The sequence below is a fragment of the Pecten maximus genome, chromosome 3, assembly GCF_902652985.1.
Source record: "Pecten maximus chromosome 3, xPecMax1.1, whole genome shotgun sequence".
NCBI lineage: Eukaryota > Metazoa > Mollusca > Bivalvia > Pectinida > Pectinidae > Pecten > Pecten maximus.
Window position 1 is genome coordinate 7628246 of NC_047017.1, and position 26818 is coordinate 7655063.

Genomic DNA, 26818 nt, shown 5'->3' on the forward strand with positions numbered 1-26818 from the left:
AATGTCCACGTCCTTGTAGACCATTGCCTGTAGGTAAAGGGAATACAAAGACCAAGAGATTTGGCGAGTGCTGGTAGTAAAATATTGATCTCCATCAGGTATCGATAACTTTTTTTTTTTCTGCATTCCATCAAATAGGATATACAATTGATGTTTAATTTGATTGCAAAGGTGTTATTTCTAATCAAAAATATCAGAAACTAGCGATTGGGAACAATATATATACATATTTGCGCCTCTATGAATTAGTCATTCGGTTACAGTAAGTTCCAAGTTTCCTGCTAGAGGAGGGGTGATGAGGAATGATATATATATATATATATACACATATTTGGGGTTCTATGACATTACGGTAGTCATTTAGACACGGTAAGTTCGAAGTTTCCTGCTAGAGGACGGGTGATTGGGAATGATATATATATATATATTTTTGCGCCTATATGACATTAGTCATTCAGTTATGGTAAGTTCCAAGTTTCCTGGTAGAGGAGGGGTGATTGAGAATAATATATATACACATTCACTTATGGTTAATTCCATGTTTCGTACAGGAGAAGGGGTGATTGAGAATGGTATATATACATATTCGGATCCTATATGACATTAGTCATTCAGTTACGGTAAATAGAGGGGGGCTTGGGAATATATACATATTTGTGCCTCTATGACACCAGTTATTCATTTTACCTTAAGTTCCAAGTGTCCCCCTTGAGGAGGGGTGTTTTTGTCTTTGTCTCTGATACAGGTTTGTTTTATGGAGGTCATGTATTCATGGCCTCCAGAAAACATTGATTAGTTGCTTCAAATGATATGAAAAGAGGAGGAATGTTTTGGAGTTATATATTCATTCTGTTTCTTCGACATTCAATTTTTTCTTGTCATATAAAGTGTCGTCCTCTGACAGGTGATACATCTGTTTTTCACTTCATATATGCCAAATCTGATTAATCGAGCTCAAAGATGAAAGCTTGATTCCCCAGATATACACATATTGTTCTCTCAAACAAATGTTTTGAAAAATAACATGAAAGGACCTGTAGTGTAACTACATACAAGGTAAATGATTATATATTTTTCTATAGATTTGTTTCAGAAAGGATTGTAGTTATTAGTTCTTAAATGTGATTACATATACTGTAAAGTCACTGGATTAAAAGACACATAATCACTATCCTGGTCTCAACATAAAACGACATTAAAAACATCAGGTTTGCCAGCAATCTATGTCATGGATGAGTAAATTCATAACATCTTAAAGCATATAATTACAATATATATGTCATGTAAGTACAGACCAACAAAGGGTAACAGGATTCCAATTGTTACCAAGGAGGCCGCTAAAAATTCATTGGAAGAATTACTTTGGAAGAAGATTCCAATGGTAACTCAGGGGCTGTTTGGGAATTCATGTATATTTTTCAAGGGGCTGTTTGGGAGTTCATGTATAATACTAAAAGGGCTGTTTGGGAGTTCATACATGTTCCTCAGATGGCTGTTTGGGTTTTCATGTATATTACTCAAAGGACTGTTTGGGAATTCATGAAAGTTCCTCAGGGGCTGTTTGGGAGTTCATGTATATTACAAAAAGGACTGTTTGGGAATTCATGTATATTACCCAAAGGACTGTTTGGGATTTCATGTATATTACTAAAAGGGCTGTTTGGGAATTCATGAATGTTCCTCAGAGGGCTGTTTGGGTTTTCATATATATTTCTCAAAGGACTGTTTGGGAGTTCATGTATATTACAAAAAGGGCTGTTTGGGAGTTCATATAAGTTACTCCAAGGACTGCTCTGGAATTCATTTGATCGTTCATATAATTATGTAGATACTTTGGAAGATTCCAATTGTTCCTAAGTTACCTTACAGAATGGATCTGTTGGAAATTCCTTGGTTCCATCCATTACCTGTTACAATATTGCTACTTATATATTAACTAAAAAAGGAAGATTAATTAAAAGTTCATATTGCATTCTTATATCTATATTTGTTGAGATTGAAATGTTTACACACAGAGGATGCCATTTTTGGAGAGCATCAGTAACTCTAGAAATGCCATTCTACATGATCACATTTCCCCACAAGGAACTAAATCGAACTGTAGGTTTCCCAAAGAAAATCTGGCAGCTCATCAATGATAAACAGTAGTGTGAAATCAGACTACATTCATTGGAAACGCTTTGGTATTTTCTGCGTTTTTTTTCTGTTTTTTTTTTTTTTTTTGTAATTGGTACTATACATGATATACATGTTATAATCTACTATCAGTTACTGGTACAGCAGACTGATAACAGAGTACAACACACAAAACACAAAAATTAAATTATTTTGTATGGTGGGTCAGTGTCTTATATAGACAGATAAAACATGGGCCAAGGGAAATAACTCTATAGTTACCAGTTATTTAAAACAAATCTGAAGTTTGTACAGTTGTAAAATTTGTTGAGTTGAAACTTATCTACACAAAAGAATGTGAAGTATATCACAGAGTATATAACTATTTATATATTTACCTTTGACAATATAGTCACAGAGTTCTTACTAGAGTTCTTTAATAAATATAATTTACAAATGTTTCTTAGAAATACTGCAAAACCAGGAAAGCAATCTAAACTTTCGTTCCTGGTACCAATTCAAAATTTCCTGTTTGTGGTACTGATGCTGTACAGGTTCCTAACTATTGTGTTTCATAAAATACTGTTAAAGAAAGCTGTTTCCTGATATTTCAGTCTGCATTTTGAGTTTTTCAGACAAACAATTTTCTGACTAAAACAGATCCACTGTATAGCAGATAGTTCAATAGTTTGGGGCAGATAGTTGGCAGGGAGTGAGAAATGATCACATTTCTCATTCAATTCAATATTTCCCCCATATCGACACCAAATGTTGCATCTATTGCTCAGGTCATATAGCATCATTATGAGAGTTGATTAACTGAATTAAGAAATTAAAAAAAATTAAGTTAATAATCTCTCTCTCAGCTAAATCAGTTGACAAAGTCGATTAGAAAGAAGGAAAACCAGGCAAGCCTATGTTTTTACCTTTCCATCATTACAACTAATCATTATAAACAGAAGTGTCTGTCGATAATCATCCTGAACAAGGCTAGTCAATACTGCTAACCATTATTAATGTAACTTTGTCAACTAATGTTGATAACAGGAATAAAAGTCTGTACCATAACAACATTTCGAGGAAAAAAAACTCCAAACATTTCTGTAGTGTTACTCTCAGTTGTTTGCAACAACAGGAGACTTTACGAGAACCGCCACCATGGCCAAGACTTACCTTACCAGCCAACTATGAGTCACTACTGTCCGTACCTGCCCCTTCCCTACTCTTATCTGGTACCTCTGTAAAGGAATACACGTTAGGACACGGTTACACAGTGGAAGGCTCTGGTAGATGTAGTGCGTACTCACCCCTCCGAATCTATTATCGACAGCCTCATCCTCCTCGTCTCCTGCCGTAGATTTCCTCTTCTCACCAGTCTCGCGCACTTCATCTTCCATTTCAACCTATCAACAACAATATAGTTAACATTTAAGGCCTGGTCTGAGAAATCTCTTAACATATAAGGGCCAGATCCCAGAAACCGTAACTTGTGAGATGATAGCCCAAAACCATGCACTTCATCTTCCATTTCCTCCTGACCAACAATATAGTTAACCCTTTCAACCCTAAGAAACTTCAGTGGACTCTGCCATTCTTTCATAATTTGAAGTCCAATATGGTCAGTAGGGGTGAAATGGTTAACATTTAAGGCCTGGTCCAAGAAATCTCTTAACATGTAAGGGTCAGATCCCAGAAACCGTAACTCGTGAGATGATAGTCACAGAAATCTCAACACATAAGAGTATAGTCAGAGTATGGTCAAAGAAACAGAGTATGGCTACTGAAATCATAAATCACGAGAGTATGGCCACAGAAATCTAAATTCATAAATGGCTAGTCCGAGAACTCCCAAAACACCTAATAATGGGATTATTACTAACATTTCTAGTCCCTATAATGCCTTAATTCAGTAGCGATTTCGAAAAATATAAACCTATACCCAATCATTACGTACACTTGACAAGCTGCTCATAAGATAATGAGTGGCCGGAGTATTTACCTCAGTAATGGACACCTCCTGTAAGAGCGTCCGAATATCCAGTCGTAGGTAATGACGTGGTGTATTTTCCCATTTCTTTTTAATCTGTAACAAAAAATAAGAAAATAACAAATTATACTTAACAGTGAAATATCAACTACACATTAATGGCAGACAAGAAATTAGAAGATTCTTTAACTCTCTACGTACTCATTCGAATTTCGCGGTCGTTACCAGAAGTGAATGCTGGGTAGGTCCTTTGGGTATTGGAGCATATGGCTATCACACCAGACGTTGATAAAACAATTTTTTACTGCTGTGTGATGCTCAATATTAAATAATGTTTATTGTATGGAACGAGTAGAAACTCTTTTACCAAATATTTTCTTGAAAATACGACAAAATCACCAGGTGAAATCTCGGAAATACACCTGTTGATCGGCATATGTGTCACACGTACTGATCATGCGGCCAAATCAGTGTGTTTTTTTGTAGTGTAAACATTTTACATATCTGTAATTTATTTTGATGATAAACGTTACTCAATTACATATATTTTATCGTTTTTAATATCTTTACTGTGTTTTACTCGTCAACAATCACGCAGAAAACGAAAGTAAATCTGAGGACGCCATTTTATTACTTATGCAAACAACTTGACATGAACCGCTGAATTCTTTAAAATAGACAATCTTAACAAATGAATAAACTTCTGGTACGTAAAATAATTTATAAATACAATATTTACCATGCTTATTTTTTCTTAAAAACATATCTTCCGTGTAAATTACTACATATGATTATGCTGAACAAGCATGTGATATCAACGTCTTCCATGATGTTTTCCGACAATTAGAGTTGTAACAAAGGATCTAAAGCATGTTTACTGCGACAATTGTAATCGTCGTGAAGGATACAGAAGCACTTTTTTGTGACATGTTAATTTAGCATTTTCATTTCATATCAAATTGCATGTGGACCATTCTATTAATAGGGATTGGAGCTGTTTACTTCACCTTGAAGATAACGATTCTGTGATACAAACCTTTTCTAATTCCTTTAAGGATCGCTTGTGTGTATTTCGTTTGGCACATGTTGCTGGGTCACCTTGGATTTCAGCAATGTAGACCTGAAACATAGATACAAGGGTACAAACTTCTCTCAAATATTCAACATGAAACAATCTTAACAAGTAGTGAGCTTCCAACATTTTTTCCACCCATTAGAACTGACGAAAAATTCATTTTAACAAACACACATACAAGATGTACAGGCTATTTGAGAAAACAAATCGTGGAGATATTTGAACAAAAATGAAAAAATTAATTCAAATTTGTACACAGAAATCAGAGTTCATTATAAATAAGCTAATTTGTAGAATCTATATCCCCGCTCACCCCTCTTTCTTGAGGAAGGTAATCTGATATTTGTTGCCATTATTGCAAGGAAGAGTCCAAAAATTACATTTTTCGTTAATTAAGGAGCCATAACTCAGCCATATTTGAGATAACAAAGAAAATTCACGATCGAATTTGGCCGAGCCATTTAGGCATTTAATGTTGTTATCAAATTTCAAGAAAATCTGATAATATTTGTTGCTGTTATTGCACAGAAACAAAGTGTGACAGATAGACAGACAGACAGACACAGATGAACTGACAGACAAACCCCAATCAATATCCCTTGTTTTGGTGGAAGCGGGGGATAAAAATTTACCAAACTGTTTCCAAATCTTCCTCTGCACAACTCATAATTTTCGAACACATATTATGAAGACTCACTTGGAAACCTTTGGACTTAGCATAACTCCAAAACTCCTCAAACTGTTTACATCGGTCATTGACCGCATCTAAGATGATGAAGGCAAAGAAACCATCATCTATTGTCTTCTTAAAACTCTTGAACATGTTTTGTCTGTAGCTTTCTTCCATCTCTGCCTCATACTCATACTCCAGGGTCTGAAACATTAACGAACATCATGCTGAAAATGTTTAATAACGTTAATAAACAAGGTGATTCAGCAGACATGATTCCTCATTCATTTCATGTTGCTGATATCACGATCATCAGGAACTTGATAGACAATGCCTACCACAACTTATAGATCAGTTTTTGTCTCTATATATGACAGAAGGAATAAGACTGATGAACAAAGCTGATAGCAGTGTTGTGTTGGTTTTCTCATGCCCCATGATTAAATATATATATATCTAGATGTGGAGATCTTCAACTATTCATGATTTTGGGAGGTGGGGCCAAATCTGGATAGCATAATTTTGTTTGCCTCCTCCTGCCTAACAATTACATACATCATAACATTGTATCATAATAGAGTGCGGATCATTCAAAGTTGTAACCTTCGGATCAGGTGTGAAAAGAAAAAAAAAAAATTCTTGAAATTCTGAAGACTTGGTTTATGCTGGATATGACTTTTTCACAGAAACCAGGGCCTCATTGACTTATAAAACTGGTAAACAACATTTCTTAGCCCTCATCAGTAGACATTACAGACCTTTTTCTTGATCCTACGACCAGTATCAGGATCCTTCTCGACCTTCTCCACCTCCACCATGAAGTAGTCATCCAGACACAGCATGCGTGGGGCCCCGCCCCCATGTTGTACCTCCTTATCCTAAGGAGACAGAGAGATTACATACTGTAGATGTTGATTCATATACAGAATATATATAGAGGTTACACAACGAGTGATTGTTGGATATGGAATTTATTTCACACGAGTAAGTTATTTTTCAAAAGTTAGAAAAGACACGAGCTTTAGCGAGTGTCTTTTGTAACTTTTAAAAAATAACTTACGAGTGTGAAATAAATTTCATATCCAACAATTACGAGTCGTGTGACCTGTTTCTACCACAATAATATCAGCTTGAATCAAAGGGAAATGTGGCCAAGTATAATTTCGCGTATGCAAATAAAGTGTACCGGTGAAGTCCGGGATCCGGTGATGTGACGTCATTCGATTATTGATGACGTGAATAACAATTGCAGCTTGGGTCAAGGTTCAAGTTCTTGACCAATCAAAAGACCCGAAGGTCATATACCACTATGGTTTTCTCCACGAAAACATTAAACTTCCATATCCTATTTATATATCCCAGCCCCTCCATATGGAATCTCCACAACCCAGTAATGCTTACAAAGAAATTTGTCTTCTGTATCATTACTCTAGAGACGATTCCTCTGACCCACTCCAGTAGAAATAAATATGGCCAGTTACATAAATCTATCAATGTTTATCACTGATTTACAAGGTTCTACCACTTTTTGATTTTGGTATCACACATACAAGCCTCAGACCACAATTATACTTCCAGGTCGTTGTTCACGAATGTATACGTAGTACATATGGAAATTTAGCATAGATTTATAGTGCAATATTTATTCTAGTGTAGAATTTTGTTTCAACACCATTTCCATGTTTGTTTGTGTGGCAGGACGCCGGGTGTTATAAGGCTTGAGTAGTAATATTTAGTGATTTTCCAGATTTTCCCACAATATAGTGGGGTGGTTACACTTAAATATAAATATCTTTCTTAAATGCCGGGCATAAGGAACTTTCCAGCTCACTGAAGGTTCAGCTTGAATAGTTCTACGTGATGTGAAAACCAGATTTTTTGCAAAATTCTGAAATATTTTGATTTTAACATTTTCTTTGGTAGAATAAAGAGGGAAATTAATTGTGGTCTGAGGCCTGCAAGTTGTTCATGTTTTCAGCCATGCAGTTATCTCCCCTGTACCATGATGCTGAGTAATATGACAGAAGCATGGTCAACCTCATTTAAATTGATTCTTTGACTGAAGAATTTTCTTGGAAACCTGTTACATTCCAGTCCCTGGGCCTGAACTAATTTAATGGCTTAAAACATTACATAAAGTTCACAACATCTATCAATCACTCCTTTGGCCCAGATGGAAGTGTAAGAGAGGTCGTGTTGTGGAGGATATTGGTAAGGTAACACAGAGAAAACCCGTGTGGTTAGGGAAGTGACCCCATATATTTTCACAGTCCATTGGGGAATAAAACCCTTGCCCCTAGGTGAAAGGCAACCGTGCTATCACTCTGTCATGCAACCACTCTGAAACATAATCCACAAGCATAGTTCATTTGCCCCCTCACCCAAGGATGCTTCAGACCAAATTTGGTCAAAATTCATTCTTGTCCTCCAGACACATTAAACATAAAGTTAACAGATTAGGAATGGAGGAATTGCCCTCGTAAAAATCATGCTTATTAACAACACTACATCATTTTCTGTCAATTTACATACCTTTATGAGTTTGCCGACGTATGATTTGCCAGCTCCAGGTAAACCCCGGAGGATGACGACAATCTGTGGGGGCCTGCTGTTCCGGCCAGGGGCTACCAGTAAATCGTCCACCTTCACCGTCTCGATCTTAGGTTCGTGGACGGACTGGCTTCCTCTCGGCAGTGATGGCGAATTCCTTTCCTGATCATACCTGTAATCTCTCATTACTCTGTAAATTTAATAAAGAAATTTTCCCTTGAAAGAAAATTCATACCCGAATCGATTGTTGTAAACATTGTACAACTGTCAAGTTTCAATGTGTTTCAGTTAAGGTGATATTAATATTTATAGAAATTTTTCTTTATTCTTCTAAACACAACTTAATGCAAATATAATATTTACAAAATGGATTTTAAGAAGATATCAAATTAAAGTGATGGAACTCTTAACAAGCAATGAATAGTGATAATATGAAGATGTCTAGCTACTAAGTACACAGTTGTTGAATAGTATTATTTGTGATGCCTCATTTAAGATGTATTTAATATAACATACCTTTCCTTATCTGGAGCTGGAACTAAAGAAAAATAATAATTACATATAATCGAAAATTTAAAACTTTCTCAACTAAAATCATTATATGACATAGTTCAAGTTATTCTAATTACATATAATCTAAAATTTATAACTTTCTTAACTAAAATCTTTATATAATATAATTAAAGCTATTCTGACGACTGGCCACTGTGTTAACTTTCGCTATTTTCATCCAACAAAAGAGGACAATTTTAACAATGTACCAAGGTTCCACTAATCACGTTGGGTAACCATGTCGCAAATAACATTTGCTTTTAAGTATGTAAGAAAAATAATCAAACATGGGTCTGTCCCGCGAACAAGGATATCTCAACCCTCGTGTAAGAGTTTGGCTGGCATGCACTCAGCAAGCCTCATGCTGACTGGCCTGACTTACACTCGGGTTGAGTTACCCTGTCCAGGGAACAAAACAATGTTAAATTCTATTATGCTCTGGTCCATTTGTCTTCCACTACTCCTCCCTTTCTTTTCTCTCCCTCTTTCACTTTTTCTGACTCCTTTTCTTTTCTCTCCCTCTTTCACTTCTTCTGACCCCTTTCTTCCTCTCTCTCCTTCTCTCACTGGCCCTTTTTTCTTTCTCTTCCCTTCCTTTCTCTCCCTCTTTCGCTTTTTCTGACTCCTTTCTTTCTCTCTCCTCAGTATTTCTGGGCCCTTTATCGTCCTCTTTTCGTTTCCTTTCTCACTCTCTTTCACTTCTTCTGACTCCTTTCTTACTCTCTCACTATTTCTGGCCCGTTTTTCGTCCTTTCCTTTCCTTTCTCTTCCTATTTTACTTTTTCTGACTCATTTTCTTTCTCTCCCCCTCTCACTATTTCTGGCCCATTTTTCGTCCTCTTTTCCTTTCCATTCTCTCCATATTTCAATTTTCTGACTTCTTTTCTCCCTCCTCTCTCTCTCACTCCTATTACTGGAGACTTACCTGTATCAGCCTCTACACTACCACTGCGGCCGTGACCATAGTCTATCACTGTTTGTGGGGGAATAAATGCAGTCTCTGTATCTGAAAGCACAATCAAATATTATACTAGATCTTTATACCTGAACAGAGCCAATGGCTAATTTACCTTAGGATTATTCCAGTATAGTTGACATATCCAAGTTAATGAAAGGATTCTAGAAATAAAGAAATTCTGTGAATGTTTTATTCTTATGATAGTGTTTGCCAATGAATTAATTAAAATCACTTAATATATATGAGTGGTTCCGAATCAAACCTGTCATTATACTGCCAAAATATTCCTGTTGAAAAGACATTTTAATGGTATAGCCCTAATCTCTGTTAGAGGGATTCAGAATTTCCTCTCAAATTTGTGTTTTTAAAGTATTGATAAATATAAAAGAAACGAATTAAATGCTATTCTTTACAAAAACAATATTTGGATTTACTTTGTACTGCATACTTCAGTCAGTGGAATAGAAACTTTCTGTGCTAAATGCTTTATAAGATACAATGGAGATTTTCAAAGCAGGCATTACTGCTGAAATACAATAATCTTTAATTCTATCTTGACCTATTTTAGTCTGGTCTCTAATGAATAATCTGAGATGAAGGAAATTCAATATCATCTCTGGAAGATTCTGATTAATAATTCCAGAGCTGAAAATTTCTTTATTTTTAGATTTTAGAATTAACTGATATTGCTATTTTTTCAAAGTTTTGAGAAACTCAACATGTTTTATTTTCTTTCTATTTCTTAAAGAATTAGATGTCAAAAGAAATTATTTCAGGCTTTCTTGCCTAGCCCTTCATGGGACATTGCAGATAAGTGAAACACTTTCTATTGTATAAACTTGCATGACAGTATCGAACAGAATATGTACAGTACATACCTTGTAGGTTTGTAGACTTGTGGGAGTGGTCAATGACTATTGGAGGAACATAGGGCCTGTCAGCTACATCACGAACAGGTAGATACCGGTCTATGTCACGGTCAAGGCCCCGTTCTCGGTCCAGCAGTGGATCTCGCTCGAGTGACCTCTCACGGCCAAGTGGTGAGTATGGTCTCGCTCGATCGTATCTATTTAAATAAATAGAGTAAGAATATATATGGTCCATCAGGAAATCAAACTTACAGGAGAAAATTGTAATGCTACTCTGTGCTTGCCCTTACTGGTATTTTTAAATGTAAGTTTAACCACCTGGTCAATATTTTCTGTTTTTAGATGTATAAGGAATTCTGGTTTAAAACAAACAAAGAACTTTAAATTTTACAGAAGTTGTCATAAGCACAGAAGAGTAAAATGCCTTATTGTAAAATGCCTAATTTAAAACAGAAAATACCCAATTAATTTACATAAAAATTAAATGAAATTTTTTTTTTTTTCGAAATTCTGCTGCTACAGTTTCCTTTGTTTCATAGGCTAAATTTACCTGTATGGATCAGCATAGTAAGGATGTCTATCATAAGGGTCTAGAGGGGGCCGATATGCTCTGTCATAGGGGTCACGATAGTAAGGGTCACGTCTAAGGTAGGGATCTGGATAACCTCTGTCGTAAGGGTCACGCGGGGGTAAACCCGGCCGATCCCTCCAACGATCCTCTAGTCGGCTGTCAGCTATTCTGTCAGGGTATCCATACTCGTCCCGTCGGTATGGATCATCCTGACCCAGACGCTGCTAAATAAAACAGGAGTTACTACCGTGAACATGTTCAATAAAACATTCTGGTATAAAGTATATCTACCTGACTGTTCATGAACCAATAATTACATTTCATAATGACAGAGAAACTCATGAGGTTAATGAAGGAATGGGGAATTAAGAAAGGCGAAATAAAGAAAAAGTCACAAAAATACCTACCTCCACAAACTAACATTCATGGAAATAGCATTAAATGTCGATGAAGAAGCTGGTATAGGCAATGTACAGTATTATAGTTTTTTGGGGTTTTTTTTCATGTCGTGTTAACAGTTCAACCATGACACACCAACAATGACTTGCGAGATTTAACGTCGATATGTTAGCTACATAAAGACAAACGGTATTTGGAGCAAAATAATCTCTCACTCCCTTTCAGGGATCATTTTGGAGGGGGCCATGGGGCCATTGGCTCACAATCTTCCTGAATGACCCACATGATTCTGAAAAATCTTTTAAATTTCTACAAATGGCCCATGAATTATATTACAGGTAGTTCTTTTTCTTGAAAATGACCCATGCATTTGGTAACCCAAAATAAACCCCGCCCTTTAGAGTAAGATAAGGGTAACCCTTGTGATCGAGGTAAGATTCTAACCTGTCATACACTTGGCAAGCCGTGTGTTTATCTACTTAAGAATCCCCTTTCTCACCCTCAAAGGTAACAATAATCTAATAACCACATTGGACTTTTTAGTATTTCATGAGAAGGAATTCAGTTCATAATTTAATCTAACTAAGCAGAGACTAACTGATAGTCCCCAATAACCCCTCTGTATGAATTAAGAGACATAAATGTTACTTTACCTGTTCTTCACCATAGAATGGAGGAGGTGGCTGTCCCCCTCTGTACCCTCCATACTCCTCCTCCTGGGCTGGAGCCTGCCAGTCCTGCTCGGTCCTGCCTCTACCTCTACCCCGACCTCTGCCCCTGCCTCTTCCCCGGGCTGGTCCTCTGGGCCACTGACCCTCTCCATCTCCTTGTCCTCCCCAACCCTGGTCCTCTTCCTCCTCACCATACCATCCCTGTTGATCTTCCCCTTCCTGCCCAGGTCTGCCTTTACCACGACCTGGAGGATGCCATCCCTGCTGGTCTTCTCCTTCCTGGCCGGTTTGCCATCCTTGCCAGTCTTCTTCCTCTTGTTCCTCCCCAGGTCTGCCTCTACCTCTGCCAGTAGAACCCTGCCAGCCATCACCTTGCTGACCTGGTTTACCCCGACCTCTTCCAGGTTGTCCCTGCCAGCCTTGTTGGTTTTCGTCCTGTTGACCTCTTCCACGACCTCTTCCAGGGGGTCCTTGCCAGCCTTGTTGGGTCTCGTCCTGTTGACCTCTACCCCGACCTCTTCCAGGGGGTCCTTGCCAGCCTTGTTGGTTTTCGTCCTGTTGACCTCTACCCCGGGGTGGTCCTTGCCAACCTTGTTGGTTCTCGTCCTGTTGACCTCTTCCACGACCCCTGCCAGGGGGTCCCTGCCAACCTTGTTGGTATTCATCCTGTTGACCTCTTCCGCGACCTCTTTCAGGGGGTCCCTGCCAACCTTGATTTTCATCTTCTTGACCGGGTCTGCCCCTACCTCTTCCAGGTGGTCCCTGCCAGCCACCTGCTTGCTGATCAAATCCTTGGCCACGCCCCCTCCCAAACGGCCCTGACTGGTTAGGCCCTCCGAACTGCTGCATTCGCGGGCCTTGTGCGCCAGGCCCCATACCAGGCTGTCCCTGTCTAGGGAATGGTGGGCGTGGACCCATGTTCTGTGAGTCAGTATTCTCTGGCATCTCAGGAGGAGTTTCCTGTAAAGCCTTTAGCAGGTCCCCAACACCTCGATTGGTCCTAGTAGCCTGCATAAAGAAATTCAAGACTGTTAAACTCTAGTAGAGTCTACCTTCAGACTTAATAGAGTATGAAGGAGTGAAAAGATTATTCAATGATTTCACGAAATGAGCTCCACCCCTATTTCACAAAATAAGCCCCACTCCTATTTCACGAATATATACAGAAAGTTTTGAGAAATTGAGTTTAACTATTTTGACGATACTTCTGGAAAAGCCCTCAGACAGACGCACGGTGCTCGATTCCAATTCAATATTTCCCACGAAGGCGTTTCGTGTCTCAAGATGGAATTGACCCTTGTCTCTAGCTTGCGTACTTTGTCGTCTCTTGACAACACATTAAGACAAGTTTAAATATTGATGCATTACAAAACAAATTTGATGATGCAAAACTAAGTCCTGTTGTCAAGCATTCCTAAATTTGATTGTTTTGGACCATAAAATGTAGATGATATTCTGCTATTCAAGGGTGTGTTGAGATATTCACTATGTGATCCAATAACTATAAGTTATATGCATACCAAAATAAATCAAAATTGGATTTTTACAAGTGAAATATGGCCATTGCTGCTGGAAATTTCAATCCTAGCCTCATTTTCACAACTTTTCCTTGCAGTGGAGACGACGATCGCTGTTGGATATCGTATACGTTTACATACTCATCATATACATGTATATAAAATGTTTGGGAAAAGGGACGGAAATCAATCATTCCCTAGTTGAGCGGTAGGACAGAGAATTTTTCACCAAGGATCCCCACGGAGTAGCTCCTGGACTGTCTAACCTAAGGGTACACCAGAAGTTAAATATTTCTTCCACAATAACAGTCTTTCTGTCCAGCCTGGACCTGATAGGAATAAATCCCCTGATCATACTTCCATTATAAATCTGAAATTTCTTAGCACCACTAGACTAAAATCGAGAAATGTGATATATACCAACCTTTGAAGGATCAACCTCATCATCATCATCACCCAAACTGAAATATAGACATAATTTATATATTAGCGTCACTCCATATAGGTAATTACTGGTATATATCTACATCTATTCTGCCAACAAATAAGTCTCTGTCTTCCATTAATCAAGTTTAACTGTACAATCATTTTACATGAAGAATTACTGTCGTTTTGAGAAAAAAAATACCCATACGTATCATTTCTAGACCAACTGTTGAAGTTACATACAGATAGTGTCATTCATTTTTTAAAACATTTTCCATCATGAGCCCATCACTGTTCTCACTGGTTGAAATGTTCCACTTTCTCAGAGTTTTAAGCTAACACTCTCACCAGAATCTCTGTATTTATTTACAAAATCTACCAATTTCCCATTTAAAAGCAACCAGCACTGGTACCATACGCATGTAATTCTTTTATGTCTTATTTCTCTAAATTACTAGAATTCTCAAAATTATACGATTTTTTCAACCAGTATAATCACACTTCTTGAGAAGTGAGAAAACTGTTTGATATATTACAGTAGATTTTTTTTAATGAAGCTCCAATCAAACTTTTCAAAAATATTATGTTATATACATGTATACATACTTTTGAGTTTGAAGTAAGATTGTTAAGGATCTGGACTTACCCTGGGATTTTCTTTTCTCTTTCGAATTCAGAGCTGTCTTCTGTTGCAGATTTGTCCCCCACTTTGTCAGTTTTGTCTCCAGGTTTAGAGGCTGCATCTGGTTTGTCACCTGACTTGGCTGGTGTGACTCCAGGTTTGTCACCTGGCTTGGCCGGTGAGGCTCCAGGTTTGTCACCTGATGTTTTGTCTGACTTGTCATCTGGCTTAGTTGCTGGTGTTGCGCCTGGTTTCTCTCCTGGTTTGACATCTACTTTGTCTCCGGGCTTTCCTCCAGCTTTAGTCGGAGATGTCTCACCTGTCGACTTAGCACCTGGTCCAGATGTTATATCAGGTTTCTTGTCACCAGGTTTAGCCTGGTTAGCAGATTCTTGCCCTGCAGGTTTCTGTCCAGGCCCTGTACTTTGTGGGGGTCCCTGCTTTTTTGAGGCTTGTGGTCCTGGGCCTAATAATGAGGTTTTACCTCCAAATGCTTCACTTGCATCCACCATCTTCCATTCATCATCCTCAGCCATCTCTTCTTCATCCATGTCTTCCTCCTGTAAGTTGTCCATTCCTGCCTTGAAGTTAAGGTCCATCAAGGGGACAGGGCCTCCACCTCTGCCCATAAATCCCCCACGCTGACCAGGCATCATACCACCCCTGCCTCCTCTGCCTGGCCCCATTCCTCGGTCCCCACCAAATGCCTGCCTTGGACCTTGTCCTCGCATAAAGCCTCGTCCTCCTGTAGACTCATTAATTTGACCTTGAGGGCCATCAAATCGTTGACCCCTTCCTCCAGGTCCCCATTGACCTTGAGACATCCCTCTTTGGTTTCCTCTGCCTCTTCCTTGATTATTATTTCCCTCACTCTGCTGATTATCTGTATTTTGGCCAAATGGTCTTGGACCCAGTAAACCTTGTCCTCGCATACCAACGTTACTTTGTCCACCCATTTGACCCCGACCTCCCATTTGACCTCGACCACCCATTTGACCCCTACCGCCCATTTGACCCCGACCTCCCATTTGACCCCTACTGCCCATTTGACCCTGACCACCCATTTGACCCCGACCACCCATTTGACCCCTACCTCCCATTTGACCCCTACCTCCCATTTGACCTCTACCACCCATTTGACCCCTACCTCCAAAATGACCTTGATTGCCAAGCATGTAAGATTCTGATTCATTGTCAATGTCTCCTTCAAAATTGTCCTGATTATCATCTTGTTCTGGAGTATCCAGATCCATGTCATCATCACCATCGTTAGACTGCATTCCTTGCATCATTGACCCTCGACCTTGACCTTGCATGCGATGACCTTGAGTATTCTGACCTCTAAACATTCCGGGCCTTGGTCCAGAGCCAGGTCCAGGAAACCTCTGACCTGTGTTTAAACCTCCAATCCTATCCATCACTCTTGAGGGACCAAACTTCATGTTCTGGTAGGATCCGAAATTTTTATTGGAATTGAAATTATCTCCAGAATCAAATTGTTCTTTGTCTTGTGAGCCAAAGTTGTCCTGCTCTTCACCCTGTCCACTACTGAAATCACCTCGGTTGTCTTTACCAAAATTGTCTCGGTTTTGTTGAAAATTTCCCTGTTGATTATTTGGCCCAAAGTTTCCAGATTGGTTATGACCAAATTTCCCTTGGCTACCAGATTCACTGGAATGAAAGCCTTCCTGTTGGTCATCATCATAATCCTGTTTGTCATTATTCTGATCAGCATTTTGCTGCTGGTTTGGTCCCTGACCAAATTTCCCTTGAGGACCAAAACCTTTACCAAAGTTCCTTTGTTGATTTTGACCAAAATTTCCTTGCATTTGTTCAAAATTGTCCTCCTGGTTTGACCCAAAGTTACCTTGCTGATTCTGACCAAACTGTCCTTGGTTTTGCCCAAAGCCTCCTCGCTGGTTTTGCCCAAAGCCTCCTCGCTGGTTTGGACCAAAGTTCCCACGCTGATTTGGACCTAAGTTTCCTCGCTGGTTTGGACCAAAATTCCCCCGTTGATTCAGACCAAAGCCCCCACGTTGGTTTGGACCAAAGTTCCCTCGCTGATTGGGACCAAAATTTCCTCTCTGGTTCGGACCAAAGCCCCCACGTTGGTTTGAGCCAAAGTTGCCCTGCTGATTAGCACCAAAATTTCCTTGCTGATTTGGACCAAAATTTCCCTGCTGATTAGCACCAAAATTTCCTTGCTGACTAGAACCAAAATTTTGTTGATTAGAACCAAAATTACTCGGCTGATTGTTATTTTCTGGTTGGTTTGGTGTACTGCTATCTGTAGTATTTGGCCCCTCCTGTTTTGGTAAATCTGTCTTGATTTCCTCCTGTTTTAAAACTTCTGCTTTCCTGGCGGCGATTTCTAAACGTTTCCCTTCCATCTGTTGTTCGTACTGTCGCCATGTTGCTTCGTACTGTAGGAACTGTTCCTTGTTCGGATGGTCTGAAATACAACATATGAAAATTCATAGATATATAAATTTTGCTTGTAATTCATGGCTCGGTTCAAATGTAGAAAAAACAGCAACGTCAGGCCATTAACAATGCATTGCTATTACCAAATATGACAACAAGTGCCCCTATATTGTCCGAAAGTAATATTATGCAAACTTAAATCTCTGTCCCAAAATAACTTCGATTTCACACATACTTAAATCTCGTTCCAAAAGTAACTTCACACAAACTCAATTCTCTGAGCAAAAGCAACTTCATACAAACTTATTGTTCTCTCCAAAAGTAACTTTATACAAACTTAATTCTCTGTCCCAAAGTAACTTCACACAAACTTATTTCTCTGTCCCAAAGTGACATCACACAAACTTAATTATATGCGCCAAAGAAACTAAATGTAAAATGCAATTCTCTGTCCCAAAATAACTGGATACAAATCTTATTTTCTCTGTCCCAAAGCAAACATTTATATTTAGATTTGATTCTGTATTGCAAAGAAAATTAAAACTCACTTTGATTCTGTGCCTTCCAGTCATCATACTGTTGTTTCCACTGTTTGTACTGTAAATCAAAGTCACGCTCCTCCTGCCTAATAGCTTCCATAGCTGGGCTGACTGTAAGAAACAAAACAAGCTAGCAGTGATGACTCGTTACAACATACTAGAAGATGATTTGACTGGCGTTTCTACAACTGAGCTTGATATATGTAGTGCATTGACTTAAGGTGGTCACCGCTAAAGCAAATAACAATTTTCATATCAAATTGAACAAAGTGGCTTTAAGATTGTCTATTTCTTCTCTAATTATATATATATAATTGAGTTCTTTGGTAAAGCTGCTGATGAAATAAAAATAATTTCACAGTCCAGATACTGGAATCTTGCCCGGAACAAATGTACAATTTTCATCCAAACTGATGATACCCTTGTTTTCAAGATTATCCTGTCACACTTTTCATAGCTTTTAGACAGGGTTATATATAGGGGAGTATTTTCCTATCAAGCTGGACATTAGCCTGTCCGATAAAGTCAATGAAATAAGGAATGGATATCTGGAAGCAAAATGTATTTACAAGTTGCTCCATATATAACAAGCAGAAGGCCTCCTGTATGTTGTTTATTGAGACAGACTCAATCTATAAGGATGACCTTTATAGCGTCCAACAGATCTCCTGTATGTTGTTTATTGAGGCAGACTCAATCTATAAGGATGACCTTTATAGCGTCCAGCAGGCCTCCTGTATGTTGTTCACTGAAGCGGCCTCAATCTACTATAAGGATGACCTTTATAGCGTCCAGCATCCCTCCTGTATGTTGTTTATTGAGGCAGCCTCAATCTATAAGGATGACCTTTATAGCGTGCAGCAGGCCTCATGTATGTTATTTATTGAGGCAGCCTCAATCTATAAGGATGACCCTTACAGCGTGCAGCACGCCTCCTGTATGTTATTTATTGAGGCAGCCTCAATCTACAACAAGGATGACTTTTATAGCATGCAGCATCCCTCCTGTATGTTGTTCACTGAAGCGGCCTCAATCTACTACAAGGATGACCTTTATTTCTTGAATTAAACTGCAAATTTTTGGAATTTGCCTTAAATATGAATTAATTTCAATTGGGAATGGAGCCCATTAACAGCCCCAAAATGCCCTCAGAAAAAGCCCTGTACGGACAATACCTACTCTGATAGTATAGCAGAAGATCTCCAAAATTCGGGGTCCACATAGAAATGTAACTCAGCAATTTATTTTTAAAGGGTACCAATGAAGGATAATTCTGACTTATTAATCAGCGATTTATTTTTAAAGGGTACCAATAAAGGATAATTCTGACTTAAACAGTGTGTCCCGAAAAATTCCTATACAATTTTAGGGTATCGTTGGCACAAAACATATAATCAAACAATTTATTGGTGCCTTCTGATACTATAGTGTATAATTTCTATACAGTAATCAGTCTTCAAAATTGCATTGTTTGGTTAGCCAAAAATTATGAATCACTATATACAGTGCATTCCGCTTAATTGGGTTGCCGATTTGCGGGGGCTTTATACCCGACTTATGCAATAAGCCGAAATGCACGTCGCCATCTTGGATTTGGTCCGTACGTAATGGTTGTCCGACTTGGGTCATTTTTGGATGAGAATATTTGCGTTTATTATTGTTAATAAACAGTGTTTTTGTTTTTGCTGATGTCAAATTGTCAGATTACTATTCCATATTGTATAAAAATATGTGTATTAGAATAATAAAACCCAGTACAAATCGGGGCCATACATCCATGTCTCATCCACGTGTTCCTAATTTGACATACGATCTAAGGACTCGCAGACAACTACAGCTAAAATCCCTTATGTTTATCATAGAGGCATTCTTTGTTCGCTATTACGTTTTTAATATTCCATTTTATTTCCAATTGCCAAAGCACAGAGATTGGAGAAACCGAGTTTATTTGGGTTGTTTCCTTAGGTATAAATACGATCTTGACACTGGCAGTCACTGATAAAACAACACGAAATCCAATTTGGTGTTTTTAATAAATCCTTACACGAGTAGGAATTATAAGCTAACGTCGGGCGTCTGTCCTTTTATCTGCTCACTACTGTTTTTTCGTATAACTCACCTGTGTACCGGTGTCGTAACATTTCCCCGTGGCGAACCCCTCACTTTTAATCCGCCACTGTTAACAGTTAGCGGTGTTATCAATCGGTCTGTAGCAAAGTCAGACCCAGGTCAAAACCTATTATTTAAGTTTCTGCTTTGTTGATTTTACATCCCAGATTTTACATCCCAGAAGTAAAAGTTTAATTGTCTAGTGGCTTAATTATGCTTTTAAACCCCCATTATGTTGGCATGCTGCAGACTCTAAAAATAACATTTACCCACAATGCTTAATCAATTTCTTGGTTTTTTTTACATTATAACTATCTAAATGACCCAATTTATTGATAGATGTCTAAAACTTTAAAAAAAAATTTGATGACTTTCATGAAAATTGGAGCATCTCTATTTCTTTGATCGGATTCATGTCATTGTCGAATAACCGAAAAATACGACTTTTCCAACCCAGTTAAACAATTTTTTTTAACATGATTCAAGAGAAATTGGTATTGGTTTTTGAATTTTTACCCCAATAAACGAAATACCCAACTAAGCGTTACCCGATTAAGTGGAATGCACTGTATAGCCATTTAAGATAATTTGGCTACTTATATCAGGTTTACCACCTACATGACTCCCCCTTATGCTAGGTTTCATATTAACAACAGTGATCACCACGGGCTGTTTTACTATGGAGCAGCGCCATAGTAAAATGTCTACCCGCCATAGTAAAATCGTGTAGCGCCATAGTAAAAAAAAAATCTGCCCCGCCGATCTTCGTATTCAAAACTCTGTTAACCCGTGGTGAGCCCCAGATACCGCCAACTGTGTAGTGTTTTACTGACTGCACAGGTAAGAGCTCGAGGCCAGTTAATTACCTGTTCACACGCCAGGGCGACTTTTGACACTTCATTCAATGACCTGGACGTCCAATACCCCGACGAATTAACCGATATAATTATATCAATCATACCAATATTAATTGATGGCTTAATTGATCATAAGGCCACGAACCGCGTGTTTGTGTTTTGACAGCGGTCGATCTGTGTCGAATAAAGGCTTAAATGGCTTCGACAATTAAAGTAAAATGCATATATGACCCCGATTACCTTATAACACACGTGACATGGATGTTGCGTTTGTGAAGAAATGAGGAGTTTGCAAAACGAAAGTAACATGAACTATAGAACAAAAAGACCGATGATTATAATTTCATTCTGTAATCATGAAGCTACAACTAAAGCAGCAGTCTATTGAATCATTTTTCGAGAATTCGCCGAAATGACAGAAGGCTTAGCCCGGTCTGTTCACCGACAAAGTCAAAACACAGATCGTCATTTTTACCGACTGAATGAAGAAATATTTATGGCTAAAGTACCACGAAGATGAAGGTAAGTTATTTAGGTGTCAAATGGTTACTAAAATGTATTCTGTATAATATAAATAACTTACATGTCATAATAAAAAATATAATTTTTAAATTATTTTTTTAAATGTTATTGGCTAGTTTGTATATTTAATGTAAACAAACTTAATAGTTGATATTTGATAAAAAATGTATTATTTCCAAATTTCACATTAGTGACTTATATATACTGACTTTGTTTAATCATAAAACCAAAAATTAAAATTAATTCTTTTTCAATATTTTCAGTGATTAGGTCCAAGTATTTACCTAGAGTGAAAGTTTCATGTTTAAACATTTCATTAATTTATTTTTATTAACTTTGAATGTTTCATTTGATTTGTAGGCATGTTTTAAAAACAGGACAGCAGACCTATATATGGACACAGATCAGAAAAAGAAATATCACCATCACCACATTGTTTGATCCTGAGGACAATGAAGTGTGAAGTTGGGCTGTAAGAAAATGGACAATTTGTGTGTGAAAATGACTGACAATTGTGACATTGGAAATCATATTATATTAGTGCTGTGACATTACATATTGTTATTGTGTTTAGTGTGATATCATAGTGCTTATTATTTTAAGAAACTTCAGCTTTGGAAGTGTATCAGTAACATTTAATTGGTAATCTTAAAGAGAGATAGAGAGATACCATGAGTTTGAGAAAGTCTGAGTTGGTAAAGAGAATGAAGAACGAGCAATGTATTTATTTAAGGGTGTACAAATATGGATGAGTCAGAGATTGGTAAATACTGTATTTATTTTTCTTACATATTGAATAAATAAATTCATATTACCAGGATTAAAATAGTTTATCATTATTTCTGAAAACAATTTCTAAGGGGATATAACTACTGTACAATAAATCATCTCCCTAAAAATGAAAAGGGACATAACTCATGTAAACAAATTATCTCCCTTTAATTAATTAATATTGGTCTTGGCGGCGCGCTGGGAAAATGTCCCCGCAGGTTCCTCCATAGTAAAATCTGAAGCCATGGTGATCCCTGAACAACTGTAATATAATAGTCTGTGTTCCGTCAGTATACCATTTGGATAATTTAACAGTTATTAACTGACATAAATACAAACCAGGGGCTGAGGGTGGTACCATGGGGGTGGTTTGTGCTGCAGCCTTATCTTGGAAATTGTCTCCCCACTGTTTCTGCTGTGACCACCCACTCTGTGCCTGGGACCAATGCTGCTGTGGTTGTTGTTGGTGTGTTTGTTGTTGTTGGTGTGGTTGTTGTTGTTGCTGCTGTTGTTGTTGCTGCTGCTGTTGTTGTTGTTGCTGCTGCTGCCAATTTGCTGCTTGTTGCTGTAGAGCAGTTAGTTTTTGTTCCTCTTCAGTTTTTCCGATGGCATCTTTAGCCTAGTAAAACAACAATAAAATATATACGAAAATCAAAAGGTATACAGTATGTATATACATATGCATGAACAATTAACTGTATATAGCTGTACGTTACAAAGATGTTTTAAAACTCTACAGCTGATCATACTGTAACAATCAGCAACATCTTACTCAAGGTCAAACAAAGAATGAGATGGATAAATAATAAAGGTATTGTAACACTGACACAATTAGAGGCTGAGAGCCTAACATCAGATAGGTGATGGTGTCCTAGGAAGATGTCTTGGTGGAGGAATCCTAGGTGGATACACCAGCAACAAGCAGAGTATCAATGCCAGATATAGCTATTTCACATACTCAGTTCAACAAAAGTTGTTTGTAAAGAACCAAAAATGTGCGGTTATTCATCAATCATATATTATACCAAAATCAAAAACTTTGATATTTGATGAATTTATATAGGGTGCACTAAATCGCAATATACAAATTAAAATATGCAAAGTTGCGGCCAACACTGTCATCATGACTTTCAATTCTGGAAGAGTATATACGTACATTTGTCATATCAGTTCAATCCGGAACAAAGGCAGAAATTTATATGACGGGTATTTTCAGAGATATGATTATGTCTCATGCACACCATTTTATACTTATAGCAAATCCTTGTATGATGATTGATGAAATTATTTATAGTGCCAGAACATAATTATTTCAGCATAATTTGGCAAAAATAGTTTCCACAACCAATTTAGGATGTTTGTTTGTTTGTTTTTGGTTAACGTCCTATTAACAGGGCTCCAGGGTCATTTAATATAAGGACATGCCAGGTTTTGGAGGTGGAGGAAAGCCGGAGTACTACGGCATACAGTCAGTACCTGGCAACTGCCCCACGTAGGTTTCAAACTCGCAACCCAGAGGTGGAGGGCTAGTGATAAAGTGTCGGGATACTGAGGCCCCCCCCCCCCAATTTAGGATCTATTATATTATAACAAATGTTAAATACATTGAGAAATGACCTTCATGTGACGTTATTCATACTTTATTATTTTCATTTCCTGAAATGATGGGTACCTTGCATGCATTACCATAAACCTTAATACTGATATAGGATGTACAACTTGGTGCAGTTTGAGACATGCGGTACTGTCAATCATACCATCAAGATGAATGTTTGTAATTAAGTATAAAGAAATTAAAATATAAGAGCATTAAAGGCTGATATATAGCGGTAGGGTGATTATCTGTGGCGTTGCTACACTAGAGCATATGGGGGCAATTCACAATTCATACCCATCCGACGATTTATTTATATTAAATAAATAACATTACTGTTCCAATTTTTGGGGAAATTTTCTAGCTTAAGGGGACCTTTACCCTTTTTTGTCTCTGTTAAGTTATTTATTATTCATTGGGGAAAATGACATTCACCATGTTACTTATCGAGGATGGATTCTAACTCTGTATTATGTTAATTACCAAGTTTATATGGGTATAACATGCACATGTCTATATAAGGGAATTAGTATAAGACTTTCTGAACTAAGATCATCATTAATCCATATCATACACTAAAGTGTATTGGGAAATCGTAGCATATGCACGTTAATACCTGTTTTGTTTTATTTCCATCTTCGGGTGGTGGCTCTGGGGGTAGGGGTGGCTTCTCATCCACTGGTGGGGCCGGGTTTACTGGCAGGGGAGGGGCATCTTTTGATTTAGTATCCGTTTTCTCTGGTTCCTTCTCCTCGGGTGTTGGAGGAGGAGGGTCTGTAGGCAATGGAGGGGCTGGTCCGGCAGGAGGCTGTGGCTGATTTGCTGGGACTCCCATCGGCATGGCCTGGCCGGGCCATTGTTGCTGCATCGCTTGCTGTTGATAGTACCATTGGTACATTTGTTGTTGTTGGTCAATGTTACCTTGGCCGTAGAATTGCATCTGTTGACCAGGCATTGCCCCGTGCATTTGCTGCCAACCGTACATGTTGTTCCCTTAGATTGTGTTGTCTATTCCCCTTCAAACATGGCGTCCTAAATAGTCTTTGTTTAGAGTTACCCCCCTTGTTCCACTAATTAGGGAGAATTCATTACTTGGCACCTTACCGAAAAAAAAGCTACCAAGTAAGAAACACATTCCGTGTACATCATTTTTCATGTGAACATAGACATAAATACAGACAACACACTACAGGTAATGGTTAGATGTGTTAGCATTGAATTGCAAGTTAAGTACTTTACACATGACCATGATGCAATGTATGAGGGGCCATTTGGGCTTATTGATTCTAATATAAAAATAAATAAATAAAAAAAAAATTAAGAAACTATTTTTGACATCTTAAAGCAGAGACGTGAAGCCTCTGCTTCAAGTTATGAAGCGCCTCTTTATTATTTCTGCATTTTTTTCATATCAAGAAATCGAATAAAAAATTCAAGTCTATTTTCGTATATCAAGATTATAAACAAAACAAAAACTTATATGAACAAAATATTTATTTATGAAAAACACGATTTTTATATTTAAAAAAAAAAGAAGTAGAAAAACTATAACTATAGAAAAATGTAGGCTAGATCCGTCATACATATATGTATATATATATATATATTAGAAGATAGGTAGTTAATAAGAGACTAGTAATAAATAATTAATGGTTCCTTATATCTATTAAATATTTGGTAAACTTTGAAATTAAATGAGCATGTACAGATATCATAATTAATTATATTATTCCTAATCCTAATATTACTTAACTCCTCTGCAAAATGCCTAATTCAATTGAGATAGTTTGTACCCAACGCCATTATGAATGTTCGTGAATTTTGTTTTTACTAATAATTTCATGCTACCATTGTAAATTACTATTTTAGGGTGAATGACGTCACATGAATGTCTTTGTAGAGAAAAACGTCCGTCCGACTAGAAATTCGCATTCCAGTATAGAAATTAATTTTAGAGTGAGTACTGTGATAAACAGTACCTTATCAACCCATCGAGTTCAATAACTACATATACATATATCACTCAGAGAAAGGCTAATAGCGTATCAAATTATTGAATTCGTTAAATAATTTCCGTATGACATAGGCTCTCCAATGAAAACATAATAATTTCAAATATGCCTTTCTGGAAATTTATACAGTAACATGCCAAAAGAATTTCACGGTTTTTTTTTTGGTTTTTTTTGTTGTTTTTTTTTTTTTCATTTTTCTATATATTCTTTGTATTTCCTACCTTATTCAAACATTTCTCACGACTTAATTGATAGATGGATTTTGACAATTTTTGGTTATATGGTACGAAATCATTCAAGGTTTCCTCTCATAATATTTATTGAATTTTCCGTTGTTTATTTCTGGAGTTATACAGAATTATCTTCACTGCTCACTTCTGTGCAACGCCATTTTTCTACATAGCGCTTCCAGATTGACGTCAAAATGGCGTCCCAAAAATTAGATGCTGTAAATAATTATGATTTCTCTAATCATGTACAACAGAAAACGGTGAAAATATTATGAGATAAAACTGGAAACAATTTTCTATACATACACAGAACTTCATTAAAAATTATCAATAAATAAAGCTGTAAAAATTCTTTGAAAAAAAATATGGAAATACAAATAAAATATTTCAAAATGATAAAAACGTGAAAGACTTTTGACAAGTCACTGTATATCCAAACTTTTAAAGCACAGAGGTTTGGAAGTTCCCAACCCACGGTCCGTAGATACCTCTACTATAATACATAAATATTTATGGACCGTGGGTTGGGAAATCGTGCCAAGTCCCTGTGATTGTAAGAACAGTTAATAATATTGCAACATTTAAACATCCATTACATTTTGAGAGTCGTCGGGTAATTGTAGTAATGCATAGTTAGATATAGTTTTCTTCAGATATGTAATCTGACTTATCACAAATGAATAGATAATCAAATTAGTCACCAACTGGCTGTCAAGCTTATCATTGCTATAATGCTGACAGAATAAAAGGAAGGGAAGTAACTATGATACGGGTAAAA

The 26818-nt window shown here is 37.5% G+C and overlaps 1 protein-coding gene across 2 annotated transcripts in view; it reads right to left on the bottom strand.

Moving 5' to 3' along the window:
- The window catches only part of LOC117323061 (hornerin-like), a 34577-nt gene extending 9686 nt beyond the window's left edge, over positions 1 to 24891 (bottom strand). The window contains exons 1-16 of one of the 2 annotated variants that reach the window (XM_033878061.1): positions 24415 to 24891; positions 22544 to 22823; positions 17955 to 18056; positions 15007 to 17434; positions 14359 to 14395; positions 12400 to 13425; positions 11327 to 11568; positions 10786 to 10973; positions 9875 to 9955; positions 8914 to 8935; positions 8380 to 8587; positions 6606 to 6725; positions 5875 to 6051; positions 5139 to 5222; positions 4115 to 4198; positions 3423 to 3518 (exon numbers count right to left, since the gene is read on the bottom strand). In XM_033878061.1, coding sequence (XP_033733952.1) covers positions 3423 to 3518; positions 4115 to 4198; positions 5139 to 5222; positions 5875 to 6051; positions 6606 to 6725; positions 8380 to 8587; positions 8914 to 8935; positions 9875 to 9955; positions 10786 to 10973; positions 11327 to 11568; positions 12400 to 13425; positions 14359 to 14395; positions 15007 to 17434; positions 17955 to 18056; positions 22544 to 22823; positions 24415 to 24783 — 5544 coding nt within the window. In that variant the 5' untranslated portion in view covers positions 24784 to 24891. Of the gene's footprint in view, positions 1 to 3422; positions 3519 to 4114; positions 4199 to 5138; positions 5223 to 5874; positions 6052 to 6605; positions 6726 to 8379; positions 8588 to 8913; positions 8936 to 9874; positions 9956 to 10785; positions 10974 to 11326; positions 11572 to 12399; positions 13426 to 14358; positions 14396 to 15006; positions 17435 to 17954; positions 18057 to 22543; positions 22824 to 24414 lie in introns of both variants that reach the window. The other variant, XM_033878060.1, reaches the window with a different exon arrangement.
- Between the last annotated feature and the right edge of the window lie 1927 nt (positions 24892 to 26818).